The sequence below is a fragment of the Equus caballus genome, chromosome 10 (genome assembly GCF_041296265.1).
Source record: "Equus caballus isolate H_3958 breed thoroughbred chromosome 10, TB-T2T, whole genome shotgun sequence".
In the NCBI taxonomy this organism is placed as follows: domain Eukaryota; kingdom Metazoa; phylum Chordata; class Mammalia; order Perissodactyla; family Equidae; genus Equus; species Equus caballus.
In genome coordinates this window covers 58,800,763-58,819,320 of record NC_091693.1, presented here as the reverse complement: position 1 = coordinate 58,819,320, position 18,558 = coordinate 58,800,763, and the positions used below count along the sequence as shown (strand labels likewise).

At 40.2% G+C, this 18,558-nt stretch overlaps 1 protein-coding gene across 3 annotated transcripts in view; it reads left to right on the top strand.

The window, feature by feature from the left end:
- Window positions 1–18,558, top strand: part of SIM1 (SIM bHLH transcription factor 1) — a 69,183-nt gene that overhangs the window by 25,841 nt on the left and 24,784 nt on the right. For all 3 annotated transcript variants that reach the window (XM_070223602.1, XM_005596843.4, XM_070223603.1), the window contains exon 10: window positions 14,457–14,625. In XM_070223602.1, the coding sequence (XP_070079703.1) occupies window positions 14,457–14,625 (169 nt within the window). The remainder of the gene's footprint in view (window positions 1–14,456; window positions 14,626–18,558) is intronic.

Below are 18,558 nucleotides of genomic sequence, written 5' to 3'. Positions count from 1 at the left end.
GAACTTAACCACTTGGACGCGGGGCCAGCACCCTGAGGTAGGGTCTTTTGAGATGGGCCAGCAACTTACATGCATTTGTCACATTGTTCCTTTTCTATAAGTGCTCCTTGTAACATGGTTTGTATCACTCTTCAAAGTAGATTCAATAATTCTTGTCTCGCTGCTCTCGTCTAAGTTGGGTTTTCTTTCCTTCCCTTTCTTCTTTACCCTGAACTTTCTGTTGAATTGAGCGTGTTCCATCAGGACTGGATACTATTTTCTGTAAGGCTCTTACCTTTTCCAAATTAGTACTGCTGTATCTTCTCCATGTTCACCCGAGTTTGGTAATGAATATGTTTTCTTAGCATCTAGGCATAGAACACAGTTTAAAAAATTTTAAGGGATGTCAGTATTCTGAATTCAATGTAAAAACTTATTGAAATGAATACTCAGTGATACCACATGTATAATGGTTGTATTTTAAAAATTATTTGTAGAAAGCAAATGTGAGGTATACATTAGGACCATGAACACTAGCAGACGGGAGGAGAGGGGCTACAAAGTAGCTGCACAGCATGTTCCAGATTCACAGGACTGGAAGGCCTCCCCAGTGCTGCATTTGCCATCACAATCCTACTGCTATTCCAATAAGATGCAGCCTAGGCATCTCGGTGCGATGTTTCAAAGCCTGGGAAACATAGGGATACATTACAAGGTATTTGAAAACTGTGTTCTGAAATGAGATATCACTACATTTTATTTTGCAACACAGCCTGTTAGTTAAGAGCTTGGCTCGAGGTCCGTTGCCTAGTCAGATCCCACTGCGGCCACTCACTGGCTCTGGGACTGCGGGCAAATCGCTAACTTCAATGTCTCTCTAGTTTTTTAATCTGCAACGTGCAGGTAATGATAATATCTACTTTACGGAGTTGTTGTGAACATTAAATGAGATAATTTGTGAGGTTCTTGGTACTGTGCCTGACACAAAGAAACACCTAGTAAATGTGAATTATTAGGGTGGTTATTTAAGTGAAATTGAATAAAATAATTTTTGCCCTACCAATAAACACGAAATCAGTGTCTGTGAGTCTCTGGGCTGAAGGAGGGAAAGCATGAGTCTTAGGAAGGCAGAGAGCTGCCCCGGAAGGAGAAACCACCAATCATTCTGATACATCTGGAAAGGCTTGTTAGATCCTCCTTCAGTAGGTTAGGACTAGTAGGTTTTAGAGGTTCATAAGTGATTTATTGAGCACCTATCCTGTATCAGGCACCATGCCAAGTTCTGGGGATGTCAAAACGAATAAGACAGTATCTGCAAGAAAAAGAAGCAAGCACAAGTCCACGCTGTATCCCAGCTTGATTTCCCCAAGGGCTTTCTGGTGACTGAGATTCCTTCCTGCAGGCAAGCGCTTCCATCTCAGTTAGAAAGAAGAGCGTGGAAGGGCCTTGGCACTGTTCCCGTCACCCCTGGAGAATAAGCTTGCAGGTGTGGTCAGATGCTTCTAGTGAGACGCTGGGGAGGGGGTGGAGGCAGTGGGCGGAGCTGGGCCTCTGGAGAGGGGTGTGTGTGTGTGTGTGTGTGTGTGTGTGTGTGTGGTGAGGGAGATCATGACTGGCAGCGAAGCAACTGGCTGCAGGCTGAGTCGTCCAACTTCAACTCTCAGGAGGATGCTGCCCAGATGGGCCCTGTGTATCTCAGTACGCCAGCCAGAGAGAGAGCAGTTGTGTGCGAATGATGTTGAGCTGATTTTTCTCTGCCTTAAGTGGGATTTTTGAACACTTTTGGGGTTGACTTCTGATAGAATTATGATCTCAGTGAATTTTTAAATTGAAGAATCGCTTTAGATTCAAAACAGTCTTTGTAGATTTATTACATTTTTTAAATTACTGCTAATGATTTTAGGTTTTTTGTAGTGTTTCTCCTTTCTTTTGTAAGGGGTAATTCCCAGGCATGGCTGCCTTGCCCTGGAGAGACTGGAACATGACGGTCAGCTCCATGCCGAAGGCGGGGTAGGAAGGAGCTCAGTTTATTGCCATACTTAGAATGGTTGGGGAGTACGAAGGATTCGCATTTGAGGGGCTACTGCTTTGTGCCAGAGGCTCAGAGAGGCCAAGTGACTTAGTCAATATAACACAGCTAATGAGTGGGCATACCAATTCAAGTCCAGGAGTCTAGTGCCCATCTGATTTCCTCTTTGGCATGTTCTCTTAAAGTCAGTAACGTTGTACTAGGGTGAACACTATGAAATTAATTGTACATTAAAACAGTCCAATATTGGCAGTTTCACATGGCTCCTCTTAATATTTAGGAAGTAGTAGGACCTTTGCAGAGATTTTGCAAAGGTCTCTGAATAGTTTGCTTTCTTGTTCAGTATGAGCTCTCCACACAGTGACTCAATTGCTTCCCTGTTCGGATGTACTCAGAACCTAGGCCGCTGCCACGCAGTGTGGTCACCCCCTCAGCCCAGCTCCGTCTCCTCTTTGCCAGTTTAAGCATCAACGGTTATGACATTTTCACAAAACAGCAATCTATAAGCTCACCCATACAACATTATTTTGTTTAGAACATCTAACATTTTACCAGGATTCAAATGGGAGCTGCTGTCTTTACTAGAAGGATATTTTTCCTTCGATTGATTGCTAAATAGATAGAGCCTGTGAAAGGATCTTTTTCTTTTCCTGGGGATTTCTTGTTCAAACAGAATTTGTTGTATCCACATCAGTAAAGCCGTGCTAATGTGGGCTGCTGGCCCGACCGTAGAAATAGCCTCATTATATTGAACTGGATGTCATAATGGTACCCATTAAGGTGGGATTCTCTCTGTGTTTGTACTTTTAAACCCAAGTCCCTTGCCACTTTTTACATCTCTCTGAGAATAGCAACATTCTCCGGTAATGCAATCTGAGGATGAGCTCCCTCTCACCTCTTCCTACTGAAAACCATTGCAGAAATAGAATCCTTGGTTCTGAGCATTTTTAGGAGTTTGTGGCTTGCTGCTGCTCTTCAGTCATTCATTTCACTCTCTGTGCTTGTGATGACTATAATGTGTTCTGGTGGCTAAAGGGACGAACCCATGAGATTTGCTTCTTTCAACACTCCCACTAATTGATATTGGTGTCCAAATATACAACAGGAAAAAGCAGCTTTTTTTTTTTTCAGAACTAACCAAATGCAACACGAGGCTTTTCATTTTAATTTTTATAAGCTGTTAAGAGTCTAATAGTGTTGGAAGTCACAGCATTTCTATTAGCTGTGGAAATCTTACTATAGCCCTGGCAAAGGGAAGTATTTGTTGTGCTGGGTTTGGGTAATGGACCCCTGCAGGGTTACAGCTCAGGAATGCTGGAAGGATGGAGCCCACAAAGAGGAGGGCAGAGTGGGTATCAATTTCATTCCTGTAATTAGAGCAGTTAGAGAAATAGCAAAGTGCAGGGGAGCATTTTATTGTGAGGGCTAATTGAAAACCAGGGGAAAATATTTAGAGATGCTCCATGGCATTTTACATTATAATCTCCCTTCTATTTGTGTCTCTTCTCAGTTGACTCAATAGGACCTTCATTAGAAACAAATTTCTATCATTAGCATCAGCTTAATTTCTGTTGCTATAATTAAGTGGATGGTAAGCAATGTGGTAGAGTGTAGTCCACTCTATGGCAATCTGGGGATGGTTCTTGCATTCAGTCAGCAAGTATTTCCCCAGTGCCAGGCTCTGTGGTAGCACCACGGTGTGACTAAGACAGACAAGGTCCCTACCCTCATGGAATGTAAATTTTAATAGGAAGAAACAGTGCTTATAAACTAATAAATATGTCATATAATGTTAAGAAATGAAAAGGAAAAAATTACGCAGGACGAAGAGATGGGAGTGTTCAGGGAAGGCCTCTCTGAAGACTCCCGAATGGAGGGAGGCAGCCATACTGAGACCCCCAAGGACAGCATTCCTAGCAAAGGAAGCAAGTGCAAAGGCCCTGAGGTGTAAACCAGCCTGGCAAATTGATGAATGGAGAAGGTCACTGTGGCTGGAGCAGAGAAAAGGAGGGGAAGAGCAGAAAGAGATGATGCTAGAAGAGGCAGCATCAGATCAGGGGTCTAGAAGTCCTTGGGAAGCCATTGGAGAGTTCTGAGCAAAGGCATGGCATGCGCTAATTTAAGCTATGAAAAGATCATTCTGGTGGGTGCCGAGAATAGGCTTTGGGGAGGATGGAGGGTAGAGGCAAGGAGACCAGTTGGGAAATGATTTTAATTGCCTATGTGAGGGAAGATGATGGTTTGAAAGAGGGAAGTAGTGGTAAAGCATCAGATTCAAGACATATTTTGAAGGTAGACCAATGGGGTTTGCAGATAAATTGATGTAGGTTGTGAAAAAATGGGAGGAGTCAAGAGCAGCACATAGATTTTTAGCCTGAGCAACTTGGGTGAATAGCAGGAAGGAGTGGATTTGTAGGCAGAGGCAGCAGTCAAAGGTTATGTGTGGGCATGGTTAGTTGGTGATGCTGACATTCATCAGAGTGGGAATATCAGGGAGGCAGTTGGGGTTGGGTGTCTGTGGAGTGGGAAGGTCTGGGCTGGAGATTGGGGTCATCAGAGGATGGCATTAAAACCAGCAGAGTGGATGAGATCACTAGTGTGGGTATAGATAGAGAAGAGAAGCAGCCTCAATACCGAGCCCTGGGGCTCTCCAGTGTTATGGGGTCTTTGGGAACATAAGGTCCCCAAAAGGAGGCCGAGAGGAAGCAAGCAGTCCGGGAGTAGTTTGGTGTAAGATAGGCAGTGAGGTTAGGCCACCGGGAAAGTGTGAAGCTTGAGTTGTTCCCTCCCTTTTCAGTGGTTCTCCATCTTCTCTTTGGTCCCTTTTCACCTGATTCCTTTAGTTTTTTTCATCCCAGATGACAACTGCTCTAGTTCTCAGAATCTGATTCCCTGACCAGCAGCATCAGTACTATCCAGGAACTTGTTAAAAATGTGAATTGTCGGGCTCCACCCTAGACCTACAAATGGGAAACTCTAAGGGGTGGAGCCCCAAGCTGTGTTTTAATAAACTCTTCAGGTGCTCCCGACGCTGGCTGAAGTTCGAGAACGTAGCTCTAGGGAAAGGAGCTGCTAAACGGAATCAATGAAAGATAACAGATGAGGTTACTCTCTTATCCCTTTCTGGGCCATCTGTCTAAAGGCAAAGAAATAAATATCTAATGCTAGGTTTTAAATATCAGTAGACCATTACTGAGACATCTTTGTGGGGGCCCTGGAAACTTCTCAAGCCCTCCAAATCATAAAAGCAGGCAGCTGCCTATTCTGCCTTTGGTAATGGACTCTGTTGATAACTATATATCCTGTAGAGTATTATACAAACTCTCTGACTCCAAATATAGAGACAATGAAAATTTTGATATTTTAGCGGGCAATCCAAAATCTCTAGCAACAGTTCAGAACGTATTTTGTTTAAACACAATTTATCTACCAGGCATTTAAAAATAATATCTGAATACTGAAGCACATAATGGTAATAACAATAATAACAATAGTGGCAGAACATTTGTTGAGTTGTGAATTTTTGTTCATAAAATACAGCTCGAATTTATTTTAGTCATTTAAATAATAGAGTTTAATGTATATTTAGTCAAGCATTACAGTAGTAAGGGCTTAAGGAGATTAGAAATAAATTAATCCAATTAAAGAACATGTCTGTGAGATTTGATATGTCATAGGTATGAACGAATTGTTTGCACAGCAACTGTGAAGAAACCGTTAATGATTAACTATCCAGAAGAGGTTTAATCAAGAATAAATGCTGTAGGACATATCTCAAAATATTTAAGTTAAACAAATGAAGATTTGTGCATTTGAAAACATCACATCATGCCATCACTTTTGCTGCCCCTTTTCCTCGGGAGTTCCAAGTCTGAGGTTCTATTTTTCTGTTATCTGCAGAAATGCCAGTGCCTTGTGGTTGTGCAGAAAAGGCAGAGCTTCCAACAGTGCATGAGATTTGGTCTTTTTGGGCTCTCCCCACGTGAGGCTCTGTGTGGAATTTGGAGACCCCATGGCCTTGAGTATGGGGTTCAGATTTTTCAGTGCTGTAGGAAGATTATTTCTTAAGATTACCGGTATCTCTTCTGTTCCTGGAGTTTGTGGAGTTAAAATAGGAGGTGTGCTTCTTTCACCTTCTCTGGCAGAGGATATTTTTAGGGTTTAGGAATTGGCTTTGTAAGGGTCAGAAGAACTAGATGGGAAAGCTGTTTCTGTGGGAACAAAGTTTCAACGACATATAGGGTGGGAGGTGATGGGTTCCTCCATGACTTTGTTATCTTAGGTATTGGAAGGGTTCTAAAGGGAACACATATTTGAAAAATATCAGCTTTATAAATGACAATGAAGGCAAGGGGGATGGATGTCCAGGGTGGGGAAGTGGGAAAGAACGGAAGGAGATGGAAAAGGGGCCAGACTAATATGTGTGCATTTTATTTTCCATTTCTTGAAAATTTTAAGAAGTAGAAAAAATTTGGTTGAGATGAGTATCACTTTTTCTTTTTCTATATTTGGCTTTTTTTTTCCTCCCAGAAGTGGGCTAAAATTAGGGGTTCTGATTATGGCAGAGGAGACTGACAGTGTTTAATTTATGCCTTTGATGAAAGAGGCAGCACACTTTTCTTCAATTTGTTCAGATCTATCCTTTAAACACCAGCATCCCCACTCCCCACAGCCTCAAGAAAATGAGAAACAGAAAAACCAAAAGAGCGATAGAATTTGGAACTTAGACCTGAAGTGTTCACAAAGACACCTAAAACTTTAGTAGCTAGGTATAGAATGAATTTCTGAGCATAAAAAGTGAAGTTCCTCAGAACAAGAAATGTGGCCCCAAAGTAGGGTTTACTCCGTTTAAACAATAACAAATATGCCATCTATAACTCACGTGAAACTAAATTGTTTTAACAAACTGTATGGCAAGAGTTTCTTCTTTGCAGTTAGAAGTAATCATTTAAGTTCCGTTCTTGAAGAAGGAAACACAGTTTACAGGAAAGCCTGCAGAGATGGATAATTCTGTAAGGTAGGAAAGGTGGAAAATAGATCAGAGAGTAAGAGAAATGAAGAGGCACTGAGAGCATATGGACATTTGGATATTTAAAAATTATAAATGACGTGCCTGAGAAGTAGAACCTATGGGAAAAGAAGTTTAGTAGTGCCTTCTCTTTTGTAATTTAATATTATTCACAGAGAAGAAACTCTGGAAATATAAAGAAAAGAAATTTAGGAACAATTTCAATATGAAGTGGGCGTACCTGAAATTTGCCTCAATTAGTGTTTTTTTAAAGACTAAAAACTTTTCTGAATATAAAAGAAATACATGTTTATTAGAGAAAAAATTAAGATAATGCAGAGAGGTACAGCAAAGATATAGAACATCTTTAATCTATTTTCCAGATGTCCACTGTTGACAGTTTAGTTTTTTGCCTCCCAGTACATGTACATGAATATGCAGTACATGTTAATTTAAAAAGTGGTAAGTTTTCACTTTATCAGTAGCATTTTTCATGTCATTAGTCACACAATTTAATGACTGTGTGATATTTTTTCACATGGGTATACCATAATTAAGTAATACTTCTATCATTGGTTCTTATTTGATTATTTACAATTAAATATAAGAAGTTCTGTGGATAAGCACTCTTGTATATAGACTTTTGATACTTGTCTTTGATTATTTTCATAAGATATATTCCTAGAAGTGGCATTACTGGATTTAAGGTTTGAACATTCTTAAGATGCTTGATAAACGCTGCCAGTTTACCGTCTTACCAGAAGTAAGAATGCCCATTTATTTCACCTTATCTTCATTGGGATATATTGTCATTTAAAAAATCTTTGCCAATTTCAAGGCAAAAATGACATCTGACAGCTGCCTTAATTCATATAGGTTGTTACCAGTGAGGCTAAACCTTTAAAAAAAGTTGTTTCTCAGCAATTTGTGCATCATTTACATCCTTTTCTTATTTTTCTATTGCACAGATATTGTATTTGTTATTGATTCATAGAAGTTATTTCTCTGGGGGTTTAAAGCATTATTCCTCCTCCCTCCTTCAATATGATTGTAATAGTTCCAAATAAATGATTGAGGGTGAAATGAATTTATTATTCTAGTTTGCCTAAATATCACATATGCCATGCCTGAATTATTACTTGACAAAAAAATAAGTGCGTTGTATTAACGTACATGACACTAAAACAACAATGTATAATTTATTTCTTTGATTTGGAATCTCACAGAATTTCAGAATGACCATTGTTAATTGAAATATGGGAATTTAAAAACTCACATAAACTTGCTTACTTAGCAGTTTTCTTTCATTTATGTAGAAAGGTTTGCCAGTTTTTTGAATTTTTGGTCATTTGGATTCGAGATGAATGAAAGATTATTGCAATGGGAATTGTTTTGTTAATCACTTGCAAGTGAGCATCTGTTCTCTGTAAGATCTTGTGCTAGACAGTAAATAGAGATTGTTATAAGAGAAGGGATTTAGGAGGTTGTTGTCAGAAATGCCATTCACCAGACTGTGGGACAGAACTAGGAGTGCCAGATGAGTGGGAGTGGCGGTGAAGTGTATAGGAGCTCAGAGGAGGGAGCAGGGAGAAATCACTGCGGTCCATGGCGGTAAGGAAATAAATTCAGAAGTGGTGTGGTGGCAGGTCTGGATTTAGCTATATTTCAGCTTGTGTCATGGGTTGGTTCAAAGGTATTCACAATCCCTGTTGTGAGGATGGTTGACTTTGCCATATTTTACCGACACATTAGGGTTTTCGACTCATTTTTTGGTTGTTATTGTTTGCCTGTTGTTTATACTGCTGTCTTTCCTTCTTGAAATCACAATGTGATAATAAACTCTGTGCCTAAGCCATCCCTTACCCTTATGGTGCCATCCACTTCATAGCCTGTTAGATGAAACCTACAAAATGCAGGAGAAAGATGTTTCTAGGCAGAGGCAATGTTTATACAAAACCAAAGACTTTGGGGGAACTACTAAAATCGCCAAATCAAATGGAGAAAGCCACAAGGAGCAAACACAAATCCACTTATTAGTATGAAACTATTACATTTCCAAGGGTGCCTTAGCCTAATTTCCCAGCAGATTGTCTTCATCTGTGAGCCCCTCACAGTATGGAATCCTCCTTATCAGCTATCTCTGCTGGGCTCCATGGGAGCCTGAAAATGAAACACAAAGTAGGTCTCTCTGCTGCGGAGGTTTACTCAGTGGCCAGGCAGTAACTCTGCCAGAATATAAAGAAGGTCATGCACTTCGTGTAACAGTGACTCTAGAATCCAATTAAAAAGTTTAGTATAAGGTGCAGTCATTCCCACTTAATCCAATCACGGTTTAATGCAATCCTCTGCTTATTTCAGTCAGCGCCTTTGGAGGCAAATCAATTGTATGTCTTTGTTTCCACGTTTTCCTAGGTAATTTGATCACCTTCAGCTGTTTAAAAAAAAGCTCAATTGGGAAATTTGGCAACATCTTTGAAGAATTGCCACATAGTGTGAAGTCAACAAAAAAGCTCCAGAATGGCCAACTCCAAAAGGGACATGACAAAAGCAAAAATTCAGTTGTCCATAATGGAAGTGGAATAGGGTGTGGTGGAGTTGAAGAAGAAAATTCTTGCAGAGAATCTTCACTCAACATAAACTGATAAGATACTATTGATTGCTTCTCTCTACACTCATTCCAACTCACTGGAAGGCTGTAAATATGTTGGAGCTGCCTTTGGCATCATGGAGGCTGGTCTCCCAGTTGAAATGATATTGATGCATTTCTCTGAAGCTGACAGTACTTTTTAGCAGTCAAAACACCTTCTGTTTGCTTTGCAAGGGTGTCACCTGAGCTCCCACACGGCAAGTTGGCATTTACCTCATGAGTGTGTATGGTGTATTGTTTCAGGGAAGACTGAGAAGGCCAATGATGCAAAAATGCCCCCTTTTATTCTATTGAAATTTGAGTAATTCCGAATATGTACATGGCTATTATAAAATTTAGAGTAGACTCAGACGGTTAATTCTGCAAATTGAATGATTTCTGACTGTCCATAATGGAATAAGAGGATTACTTTGGTCTGTGCAAATATGAGTGAGATTGACAAGCTGCATGTCCTAGTGATTGCAAATTACCCATTTCACGTTGCTTTCAGAGCCGAGGTAGCTGAGGATGTCTGCAGCTCTGCTACAAGTCATTAAAGGGAGAAAAAATCCAAATGTAAATTGGTATCAATAGCTATTTTGAAAAATATGCCCAGTAACATATGCTACCGTTCCTCTTGCTGATCATATGCTGTTCTGAGAGAACAGCGTGAGCTGTTCTTGAGAGGATTACTCATGGAGTCACAGATATGGTCTATACGGCACTTTTCAAGAAAGCGTATAAGTACAGCAGGGCTATGTCCTCCTTTGTTAAAGTCAGCTAAGTCAAATTCCTCCCCACATTCTTTTTAGAGTCTAAGTTCTGTGCGCCCAAGTATTTTATTTTGTCCCGCTCCATGGGGAAGCACTGAATGGCTTTGCTATGCCTACACCTAACTTTGAGGATGCGTGTGATCCTAAAACGTGCCTCAGTGCGGGGAAGGGTGAGCAGTAGGGCCAGACTCTTCTTTGTGTCTGAGTTTGGAGGAGGAAAATGGAACTTGTAATGTGATTCCCATCAGCAGCTAGCCCTTTAATCTCTACAAATGAAATACTCAATTTAATAGAATTCTAAAAGTAAAACAAATGCTTTGTTCTCAGTGATTCCGCCATTCAGAGCTGCTCTTGGCAGCACATCAACCACACTTGAAATGTCTTTGGGTATTGTTTTTTTTACTGTGCTTTTCATCCTAACACGTCTTTTGAGCTGTCAGAGTTTTGGACAGAGAAATAGGAAGGCTGAACTCCTCTCAGAGTGGCCGGTCTCTGTTGCTCAAAGGTTCCTGTTTGCTGACTTGGCAATAAATAACTTACGTCAGTAAGGATTTTGGCCATGCTACAGTAGAGATGAGAGGCTTAAAAGTAACAGAGCAAACGAAAATGAGTACCACGTAGGGAGGTGTTTGTAATGAAATGTATTATAATTCTTACCAAAGTGAGACTATTAAGCTGGGGAAATCGGATGCCAAAAAGTGCCACAGAGTGTGGATGTTAAGAAATCATACTTACTGTTTATTGAGCATTTAGTGTTCTAGGCACTGTGCTAAGAGTTTTCATATAATATTTCATCTAACCCTCACTAGGTCTCTATGAATTATAAAGAGGAAATTGATCTCTAGAGGGGTTGTCACACACTAAGTGGCTCCAACCCTGATCTACGTGACTTCATGGTCTTCTGCTGAATTTTGGTGAATTATTATTATTATTTTTTTGTGTGTGAGGAAGATTGACCCTGAGCTAACATCAGTGCCAATCTTCCTCCACTTTTGTATGTGGGACGCCACCACAGCATGGCTTGATGAGCAGTGTGCAGGTCCATGCCCAGGATCTGAACGTGCGAACCCTGGGCTATGGAAGTGGCACGTGCTAACCTAACCACTACACCACTGGGCCAGCCCCTTCTTTTAGTATTTTTTGATGTGCACCAAAACATTAAAATTTTTACTAACGTATCAAAAGTATTGTGTAACTTCTCTTACATTTATTAGAGTGTTCATGTGAAGATGGAGAATTTCAAACCATTTCTTGATTTTAAAATTTTATTTAGGCCTATTTAATTTGGAGTATTTCTGTTATTGGAGGCTAAGCAAAAACTTTGCAAAGACTTGTTCAATAGTTGAGATACATACTTTGGGGGTCTGAAAGTGTACAAGAGAAAAATGAATCCTTGTTTACTCCCTGCTTGTAGCCACGAAGTTCCTGGGCTGAAAAGTTACATTAGGAATGAGTTTGCAAAGTTATTTGGGGTTATTTTCGGGGGTGCGTGATTTTTGCTGTCAATCTAGGTCCTGTCAGGCAGAGACTGAATGGATACTCTGCTGCTCAGTGGACAGAAGTAGACCTGACACAACCAATGCCCAAAGGTGGGGGCTCCACTTCCTGTCAGAGCCCAGCTTGCCTGGCCCACTGTTGCACACAGGCAATCTCAGGGAAGTTGGGTCAGGAGACTCCCATCCCATGGGGATCTTTCCCCACAGAGAAAGGCTGTTGGGTTGCAACTGGGGAAAACAATCCTTTCTTGGTTGTATCCTTATCTTCTTCCTCTTCCATCTATGTGAAATACTGTGCAAATGGCCATTGGAATACAACAAAATATCTCTTGACTCTTGTCCTCTGGGAACTTAGAATCCTCTGGGAATGGTAAGATGTGATCACTTGAAAAATAAGCTTAGAGGAGGAAAAAGATAGTTTCTGGTCCCTTCCACTTACCTTAGGAACTGGCCCTGGTGCCTTCTTCATGAGGGTGAGACGTGGCCTTCTGTTCTTTGCTGTCTCCCCGGCCCCTGGAGCAGGGTCCACACGGAGACACTCAGTCAACATGTATTGAAGGAATTAGTGGGTTAGCAGTCAGGGAGGGCTCCACGGAGGTGAGTGGGATTCAGATAGTTCTTTATAAGAGGAGTTTTATAGGTATGTGTGGGAGGAGGGAGAGAGTCGGGAAAGTCTAAGGTCATTTTGGAGAGAACTATTTTGGATGAAGTGGGGCTGGTGAAGGAAGATTTTGAGATATTGTCAGAAGAATAGGTGGGAGTCACACTTTGGAGGGCATTGAATTTCTCACCTGGAAGGGCTTAGAGTCCATGTTGTGTGTTATCCTCAGAAAGAGTTGGTTAGAGCAGTGAAGCAGACCAGTAGGGTGACCAGACTTCCCCAGCTTGAAGGACAAATCGCCTGCCCACCTTCTAAGTTTTTGTTGCTCCCGTAGGAGAATTTTGGTTTTTTTTCATTTGCACTGAGCAGATGGACTATTTGATACGGAGCCATTGTAATGTGCTGACATGGATCACTACACTGTAGTTTGTGTAGGTGATATTATTGGACCTGTGTTAGCTGGTTTCTATTCCTAGTCACTTGAAGGACTCCTTGACTGAATTATAGTTTCGCTTTTGCCTGATCTCTCTGTAGAGAACCAATAGGGAAAAGAAAAGAAGATAAATGAATATTTATCCATAGAAAATGGAGATCCATGGAAATCTGCCAGTCACTTTTACATATATAATGTTATTCATTTATTACACTTCCTATACCTGTCTTAATCCAAAGAATATTAAAAAAATGCATATGCATTTTTAAAGAAGATGAACCCAGTAGAGAAAAGTTAAAATAAGATAAGAAAAATTTAGGAAGCCAGTGGAGTTTGTTGTACAAAATGCCTGCCTTGTACTTGCTACTTGTACACTTGCTAGAGATGGTTGCAAACCGGAATGGGGACTTGGGCCTTTTTGACTTCTGGTGCAAAGAGGGAAACATGGTGAATTATATGATTCACAGTATTTGTGAGATAAGAATAAATCAGTTACTCAGGAGCAGCCCAGCTAGTTCTGGAACCTGAGAGAAAATTCTCCCACGAGTCCTCATAGAGAAGACTCTGAAACATTTTATTTTGGTTGCCAGTGGGAAGGGTGGATATTGTCTTATGAAAAGGGAGGAGTCGGAGCAGATCCCCTGCTGCCTGGAAGTGAGTGAGGTGGGCTATGGGCAGGCTGTCATCTTTAGCCCCTAAATACCTCAAGCAATATCTTTAAGTAATGAGTTCTCTAAGATATACCCCTGATCCCATTCAAATCAAAGCCTGCAGTTATTCTGCTTGTTTATTAATTTACTGTTTCATCTCCCAATTAGATTGTCATCTTCACAGGGCAGAGGCTCCAAGTGTCTTATTTATCCTTTCATCTCCACATAGCACATAGCTTGTATATACATATATACTTATGAATAAAGGAATGGAGAGAACTGGTGATAAAATGTACTTTAAAGTAACTAAATTAGTTAGCCTGCTGAAAGGGATTTTTAACCACTTATAAGCCTGGTTACACTAGTTTGCTAGCTATAAAAACATTTGGAATGTTTACCAGAATGATCGATCTTGAAACAGCTGATAGAAGACATTCTTCTCGCCAGTAATCAGATAGCATCAGGGGGCCAGTTGTCTGCTGAGTTCACCCCATACAGGAAATCTTTAGAGTAGGTTTTATAATCCATATCTTACCAGTGAGGACACAAAAGCTCAGAGAAGTTGTATTCCATAATTTTATTTTCTACTTATAAAACTAATGAAAAATGTGTTTTTTAATTGAGACATTTTCATGAGCATATCATATAATTTGGCTGTGCTATATGTGGCAGCTGCATTCACACACTTTAGTTAAATGCTAGGCATTTCTAAAATAATTCAGGCGACTGTGGGAACCAGTTATATGGCTAACTTTCGCTTGCTTCCTTTTCAAATATGGATTGCTGTCATTCCTGGCGAGAGAACATATGAGTCCATTTCCTGTGGTGGCTGATTAAGGTCTGTGTCCTCCTGCCCTGCAGGGACACGGAATACAAAGGGCTGCAGCTCTCTCTGGATCAGATCTCAGCCTCCAAACCAGCCTTCTCCTACGCCAGCAGCTCCACTCCTACCATGACTGACAACCGGAAGGGGGCCAAGTCCAAGCTCTGCAGCTCAAAGCCGAAATCCAGGCCCTCCCCGTACCCTCAGGTAGGCGCATGGCCCTTTCTCAACTTTCTTTTTTGTGGCTTAATTTGGTCTCACAGTTGAGGAAGTACTAAAACTGTTTGGAGTTAATTATCTGGTTTTAATAAATTTAAAACTTCTATAAATCTGGAAAGCTTTCTAAAACTATCTTCTTCCTCCTCTTATGCCTTTAAAATAACTGCGCTGGTAAAAATCTGAAGTGATCTTGTGGCTTATTGCTTTTATATGAAGGTCCTGCGTCTCAGTCACAGTCAGAACCATAACTTGGTTATTTCAGAGAGATTGATTCTAAATTTTTTCCTCACAATGATTAACCAGAAAGATGTAGCCAGCATAGCAAAAGATGGACAACAAGAGCTCGACGTGGAAAACTTGAATTTTAGGACAGGACCTGAAGTAGAAGGGAATTAAGAGGTGGAGGCAAAGGATCAAGGATGCATTTTATCCTGAGACTTGAGCACAGATGGACTATTTATGCAGAGAAATGAAATAGAGAAGGTCTTCCAGATGGCAGGAGTGGGAGAAAAAGCAATGCTTTTCTCATCTTTGCAAGGTGGTGAGTTGATGAGACCCAGAGGAGGTATTCCAGAAACACTGCAAGGTACAATGATGAGTCCTGATTCTCAGAAGGAAAAAATTATTTTTCTCATTAGTCACTGAGCTATAGAAACTACACTGTGTCAATGTGTGTGCACAACTCTCTCCTGGTCTGAAGGAAGTGGGACAGGACTGGGGATCCCCCACTCCCAGTATCCTGGGACCACCTCACCTCCATCCTTTTCTTTAAGGACACCACATCAAACTTCCTGCAGCTTATCAGAGTAACTCAGGAGATGATTTCTGGGCTGGTATAAAACCAAACTAGATTCGAAGTCATTTCATTAAGGCTGTCTTTATCATTTATGTTTTTAATATATTTTTCAAAGTAAAAATGGCGATCTAGTGGGTACAGAGACTATTATTTCCTTACTTAGAGCTATATTATTCTGTTGATTTCTACAAGTGTATATTATTTGAGGAAATGTCATTCATTGAACTACTGGCCACTAAGAAGCTACTACTGGCTAAATTATTTTAGCATCTTGGTATACCAAGATAAGAAGATCCAGCCCCCAAGAGACCCCAGGAGAGCTAGGTCACGTGATTTAAAATCTCCCACAGAAGACCGGGCTTCTTTACTCTGACGAAAGGGAGGGCGTAGCTGTGTGATACCTAGATGTCTTCAGCGGATACTTTCTGTTCTGAGGACTGGACACTTTACTTAAGTGAGTTTTAGTTAAAGTCACTGCAGAGGAGAATTTGCTTCTTTTTATTGAACATCTGAGAAGCTTTTCTTATTACTATCTTGTACTTCGGAAAACGAGTTTTATTGTCTCCTTTTACTACTTGGAAGGATGGATTATGCCTCTGGGTAATTCTATCCTTAAATATGTAGGAGTGTTGGACAAATAGATGAAAGAATTTAAATTAGGAAATACTATTAAGGAGTTTGTCCATTGTAATATAGGAATTAAGCCACAAAAACAAAATTTCCTCATTGGACTTCCAAAGCCTCACTGTCTAAGCCTATGTTTTCTTTCATGCTCAGCTTTTAACATTTAAAATTTGCATTTTCTTTTTTTACTCTAATGGTAGACTACGCATATAAAAAACATTTTAACTGCCATTAGACTGCTCCTTGTGTGTGTGTGGAGGAGTTAATTTGGAAGTTATACACGTTCCATAGTTTTTTTAAAAAAAAGCAATACAGAAGAGTGGAAAGTAGAAAAACCTCCTCTGTTCCCTCATTTTCCCTCTCCAAAACTGTGCTTTCTTCTAGAAATGGTCTATGATGTATAAAAATCAAGCACACATACACAGATATGTCCACATAGGATTTCTCTTGACGTTTGTGTGTTCACTTTTGTGGTTAATACTCATATAAATGTAGTCTTTAGAATTTTGGCCATGTGTCTTATTTGAAATTGCACAGTCATGAATTAGGTTTACTTAACATTTATGTGCCTAGTAAAGGTTATTCTTTAATTGTATTTACTTTGGATAATCGTGGTGCTAGGTCAATCATTGACTGAGTTCCTAGTACATGGGCTACTAATACATAGAGATCAGAAATAGAAGAGTCTTTGCTTTTGAGGAGCCACTTGTGTAGACAGACAAGGGAACAGGAAAAAGAAGTAAACTGTCACAGGGTGGGCAAAGGGTCCTCTGGGGACACATTGAAAAGCATGACATCCAGAGCAAACTCATCATCATTTCTGCTGGAAGAAAACAACTTAGTACCATCATCTTGGATTCTAGACCCTCAGAATTTTAAGGAAAAAAAAGAATTTAGCTTCTCAAAAGTCTTATTTGATTGAAATTGTCCTTATATTATTAAGGATACTTAGCTTTTAATTTTCATACATCTTTGCTGTTATGTGTCTTTGACTCAGAAGATGCTAGCTGAGCGCCTGCATGGGAAAGATGCTGTGCTGGCCATTGTGGTGAGTGGGAGTAGGGTTGGGTAAAAGGTGCTAGGTTATAAAGAAGTGGTCTAAAAATTGTCCTTAAGTTTTGCAGTACAGTTGGAATGGTAAGTTATATACTAGAATAAGTAGTGTCTTGGAGATGGTGTGCACAAAGGGCTTTATGAGTGGTGTCAGCTGCAGGGACGCTAGCCTGGATGACTGCGGAAGGTGCTGGGGGTGACTGGGTTTTAAGGGTAGAATTCAGATATTTGGGCATAAGGGAAGGGAGAGAACACTTCGGGAAGATCAAGATTACGAAGAAATTTAGGAACGCATTGTTAGTGTAATTGGGTCTGGGAGTGAAGTAGGGGAGGGGAGGTTCCTGTGGATGAGGACTAGGGGTGATATGTTTGGAAACATTGATTGGTGCCAATATCTGCTAGGCCAAGGAGTTTAGAGTTTGTTTTGTGGAGCAGCTGTAAAGGTTTTCCAATAGGAAATGAGAGCATTACTGTCATTGAGGCAAAGCAAGCTACTTAGGAGACTCATGTTAATAGTCCTGGTGTGAGTCTATGAAGATCTGAACGAAAGTTCTTTACTGAAGTCAAAGGCCCTACAGAGGAAGGATGGATAAGATCCTTTTTAACCTTGGCTGCTTGCACCCTGTTCTCATTACAGATATATTTTGATCATTATAGACTTATTCTGAAACTATATTTTAAAGCTTTTTGTAGTTAATGACATACTTGTACTGAATATCTCTTTATGTATTAATCGATGCATAATAAATGCATTTTTAGTTCCTGAGTGATCAAGCTTTTAGTTGTATTTAATTTTTAAATACTTCTGCCTCTTTGCTAAAAAACAAAGAGAAAATCTTTCTATTTTGTTCTTTCCATCTTTACATATTTTCAGCATGCAAATTCTCATCAGATTTTTCAAGAGGCAGCTTCCAGAGCAAAATTGAGCTCATAGGGAGACATCTTATGCCTCTTATTAGTTACTTAAATGATGACAATGATTCTATCAATATTATTTATTAGACATGTCTAGAAATTCCTAACAGATATCCAACGAATGGCAAACAGCAACTCTGCTTTTTGGATTTATTTAGGCATCAGTATTTAGACATGTGAGACAGGCACAATTATAATTCACGGCCACCACCCAGTTTGTCTGCAGTAGTCAGTGAACTTTCAGGTCCCCTCCTGGTATGAGATGCCCTTGGGAATGATTTTAGACTTGATTATATTACAGTCACTTAATGAATGACTTGATCACCTTTGTACCTCTATGTATTACTTTGGACAAGAGAGGTCAAAATAGAATTGTTTTGAATGGTTTTTGAAAAATTGTTGTAAGAAATACTACAGTTAATTTCCAAAGATCCTGCAGACAGCCACTGTGCTGCCTGCCATATAGCAACAATCTTGCCTTTGTGACAGTTGTATTTTATTGTTATTGGGTTTATATTCATGTCAATCACCAA